The 4,916-nt window shown below is 43.7% G+C and overlaps 1 protein-coding gene across 1 annotated transcript; it reads left to right on the forward strand.

Moving 5' to 3' along the window:
* Positions 1-834: 834 nt before the first annotated feature.
* Positions 835-4,497, forward strand: SARC_03903 (hypothetical protein; the record flags this gene model as incomplete). The annotated part of the gene is made up of 9 exons (XM_014302305.1): positions 835-888; positions 1,180-1,341; positions 1,572-1,719; positions 1,855-2,147; positions 2,342-2,480; positions 2,804-2,861; positions 3,226-3,380; positions 3,670-3,776; positions 4,141-4,497. 9 exons carry the CDS (start codon positions 835-837, stop codon positions 4,495-4,497), a joined length of 1,473 nt encoding a protein of 490 aa, XP_014157780.1.
* Between the last annotated feature and the right edge of the window lie 419 nt (positions 4,498-4,916).

The raw sequence follows: 4,916 nt of genomic DNA on the forward strand, positions 1-4,916 counted from the left end.
ACACAACACACACACACACACACACATATATATATATATATATATATATATGTCTGTGTGTGTCTATTTGTCTGTATGTCTGTGTCTGTATGCATGTATGCATATATGCATGTTTGCATATTTATATTTATGCATTTATGCATGTATGCATGTATGCATGTATGCATTTATGCACTCCTGTATGTATACTAGCATGTATGCATGCATGTATGTATGCATGCATGCATGCATGTAAGTATGCATGCATGTATGTATGTATGTATGTATGTAGGTCTGTATGTCTATATGTACGTATGTTTGCATGTCTGCATGTTTGACGCACATCTTTAAGTCGCACACATACACATACCTACAAACACACAGATGAATCCATACACACAAGCACACACAAATTTGTACATATTTGTATACATACGCTGTGTAGGTTATATGCGATTTGTATGATACACCAACGCATAAAAACATACCGATACGCAAAAAGTCATTCATCCTTTCAATACCTTCGGACAAATAATTGCTAGGGTATCAACGCATGCTAAGTATGAGCTGCCTATCTGTGATCTCGCAGTGATTGTTCTTGTACATTTGCAGGTGTTTATCCATTATATCACACACATGCACTTATATCGATGTAGCCGTTTGCTTAGGGATTTTGTAGACATAGATTGATATCCATGCATACTTCATTTGTCAGGTTTGCTGTCACTAAGGATAGACGTACGAACTGTAATCAGTGTGATAGTATATGAACAGTTGAAATTCCCGCTTCAAATTTGTAGGCCAGAAACTTCGGACGAATTTTTCAGAAGTCAGAAGCCGATACAGGCTCACGAAATGGGGTATTCAGACTTCAAGAAGCACAAATCAGTCTACAGCATGATTAAGGAGGTAAGCTGGTATATGGTATTGATTATTGTATACATGGTTAATTTAAAAAAAATCGTGGACCATTTTGTACTTTGCACTGTTTGGCTGTTCACTCGGTCGTTAATTAAATCCATTGGACATGTGTAGGGGTGCCCTTTTTAGCCCTTTAGTGTTGGGCATCAACGTTTGGGCCTTTGAGAGCAGGGTGTATCTCCAACATCCATGTCGATAGTCCGTCTGAATGTGGACGTTTTTTATTGCCAAAAAACAAAAACTAAATTAGTCTGCTTGTACCGCACTTTGACTCATTAGAGAGAGTCAAACAAACTCAAACCTGTAGAGAAAAACAGTAGCAATGCTTACGCATTTGGAAAATTTCTCCCGAATCAAACGACCAGTGGTCTCGCGCTGTCATCTCAAGCCTTCTGCGGCAACTATACAACAGATGGGCAAACCTTTATGTCCGCTTGTCAGGTGTGCACGAGTGTGAGCATATGCGTCAGCACAATATCGAGAGTTTACTGAAATGACTGTTGTGGAGAATGTATAACGTGCGCATGTGCTTTTGTGCGCACGTAGACCCGACACTGCAGACGGATTTAGCGTCGTCTATGGTGTCATATCGTTCAGTGGACGTATCGAACTTATTTAATTTCGTTGACGCATGTTTTAAAGTTTATAAACGAAATTGGGTTCGGGTGCAGGATATGTACATTCGACTTTTCCACTACAGCAAGGGTAGGCATAAACTCAAACGAGCAATCAAGTGCCAGGACTTACGATGGAGTGTACTAGATGTCGATTTCAGTCCTGATCAGAAGAATTTGATATATAGCTCATGGTCGAATTACGGTATGTGCAGCATCACATTGTGAGGCGACTGTGGTAAATCTTGCTTCAGACTTTGCACTGCCGTTATTGTTTTGAGCTTCGCTATGGCTAATAAGTGAATTTCAATTTTAATCGACCAAAAACCGACATCTGCAGTACATTTGTGCGATGTCAGGGAGGGATCGGATGATTACGGCACCACAGAGCTGAATTTCAGCGACAGTGGCGACTTCAATCTTGGTCATGTATGCCACTTCTCTGTCAAGTTCAGTTCGGACAGCAAGTACATAGTTGCTGGGAACAATGCAGGAAAGCTGGTGGCATACGATCTGGAGGCGATGAAGCCAAGTTTATTCATACAGGGGCACACTGGCGATGTCAATGCTGTGATGTTTGCAAAGGATAACAGCAGTATAGTTTACAGTGGTTCTGACGATGGACTGTGTAAGGTAGGTTCGTCGAAATCAATCTGCCTGTTGTCCCAAGAATTTTTATGATAGGCGGGTCTGATGTAGGTTGATTGGTATCTGAAGCTATATAATTCGCCGGTATCACTGGTGGTTGTGTTTCAAGGTGTTGGATTGGAGATACTGCCTTGGTATCTCACTTAGTTCGTTTGATTGCACATTCAAATCGATGCCAGGTCTGGGATACGAGGTTATTCCGAAGCGCCTCAGTTGCAAAGCCTGTGGGAGTACTTTCTGGGCATCGCTCCGGACTTGCTTCAATCGACTCCAAGAGCGATGGCAGGTATCTGGTCACAAACAGTAAGGATCACACAGGTATGTCGCAGCTTTGATTAATGGCTTATTTACTTGTACATCCATTTAAGCCCACTGTCTGTACATTTTGAACAAGTCTAAACCAGTTTTACTTTCGCCTCAAATTCCAAATATTTTGATTTTTAGTGAAACTGTGGGATATCCGGAAGATGGTGACCGGGGCTGAAGCAGGTGTGTTTTTCCTATCACATTATACTTGGTAGCGTTTATCAATTTGAAGCCGGTGTCAGTGAGGCACGATCGTGGCGAGTCGTCCGACCTGTTCTGGAATTGATCAGTTTTGGACCATACTCATGTATTCGCACATTTACTCGCATAAACAGACAGTATCAATGGACCGGGCACTAGTTTCGATTACAGATTTGGTGGCAGTTTCAACAGGTATGTGGGATAGAAATTACTATGTCCAAACAATATATATATAGATTGATTTTTATGATGACATGACAAATTTCATCTTCAGTGTTACACTCGGAAGTTGATGGAATCGAAGTCTGCAGAAGGCTGCGTGCCCACAAGGTGTGTGCCCAATCATACGACGAAGCATCATCTGGGTGTGCATCACAAGTGCCGCCTGTATATTGGCTCGTATGCTGTTTTTACTTGTCATAGGGCATTGTGTCATCGGCATGAAAATACGGCTTTTCGAGTCTTTTTAAGCCGCGAAATGTGGCAGTTTTGTTTTTCGAAACTGTCGACTTTCATAGCTCTCAGCTAGGTGTTCTTCATACTTGCGGTTCTACAGTTTCATGCCACCAGGCGATCATGAAGATGACAATTCGATTATGACATATCGAGGTCACTATGTGAGCCGCACACTGTGTCGCGTGAAATTCAGTAGCGAACACACCACCGGAGAACGTTTCATCGCTGCTGGCTCAGCCGATGGAGATATCTGTAGTATGTTTTTTTAGAACGCTATCTGCACGTATTGTTGGGTATCTTTGATGTTTTGTGAGGAATCCCTTGGCGTGTTTTGATCGGGATGCTGTAATTTAGTAATTTGAACGGGATTAATTTCTTCGTTGTGTCTTTCTGCCTCGCACTTTTATGCAGATTTCAGTATGAAACTCACACGCCTCTAGCACCGAGCTTCTAGCATTTGCTGCTTTCCATTGACGGCGATGGATGGACTGTGTGCGGTGCATAAGTGTTCATGTTCTGATCTCACGCCTACTTTCAATTGCAGTCTGGGACGTACTTACCGGTGCGAAAGTGCGCATATTGAAGGGGCATGATGACGTAGTTCGTGATGTTGCCTTCCATCCTTACGAGAATATACTAGCTTCCTCGTCGGTATGTCAGTGTGTTGAAGAACACGTATGTAATATTGCTGTTTTGGTTGTTCGAGATAGTCTCCAGATGACTTGTTTTAACTTCACTTTGAACGACATCTGTGTATTAATGGGTACTTAGATCCCTAAGCACACGCAACTAGAATTCTCGCTTACGAATTTTGTTGTGGATGTTGAAGATTGCATACTGTCAGCCAATGTAGAGTGGTCCAGTCAGAACAAGCTTCACCTCTTCCTCGCCCGCACACCAAGCATAGAAGTACATCGGAATTAGGATTTTATTTTCACGTATAACAACGCTTTTCTGTTGAAGTGAACCTGCGCATCGCTCACGTAGTGTCTCACGCCTATCTTACTTTCTACAGTGGGATATGTCAATCCGAATATGGGAGCACTCCGACTGCACACGTGCCGAGCGCGAAGCTCAGCGCGGAGATCGACGACGCTCATCCCAGTCACAAACATCGGACGATGCAGAAGCCGATGTGCATGAGGTGCGGTTTGCCCACGGGAGATTTGGCAGGTATGAGTTTACATTGCCACGTGGACAATATGACAGTGATGACCACGCGAGTGACCCTGAGTGGGCGGTGGTGGGTGGCTCGGGCAGCGACGAAGTTAACGATGAGTCTGAGGACGGAGATAGCGACATGGACGGCGTGGATGTTGACTATGATGGTGGCGATGGAAATGGTGACGATATGAGTGATGATGCTGCATGACGGTGATGAAATAGTGTTCCTGCTGTTGATTTGTGAGTATCGTTTTTGGATTTTGTATGGCAGTGATCAAATAGTAATGTGGATGTGGGTTGCTGCTGACCGATCACACCGGGTCTCTTAGCGACTACGCAAAAAGTTGAGATGGCACCGTATTTAGTAACCACGAGAGGATGGAATTAATAGGTCCGGTATACAAGACACAGGCGCAAAGCGGAGGATTCGGGAGGTCTCGTATGCGGGGCCGTGCGAGTAGAATTTCCAACAAATACCGCTGGTGCATACACCGATACAACGACACAACACAAAAGGGCACGTCAGATCTCTATCCATGCAAGACGTGCAGTCGCATGTGTTGGTGAACTGCGCGAAGGCTTTCGATGACGCCGAACGCGATAATCTATCCCTTCGCTTCATACTAA

This window comes from Sphaeroforma arctica, assembly GCF_001186125.1.
Source record: "Sphaeroforma arctica JP610 unplaced genomic scaffold supercont1.208, whole genome shotgun sequence".
NCBI lineage: Eukaryota > Ichthyosporea > Ichthyophonida > Sphaeroforma > Sphaeroforma arctica.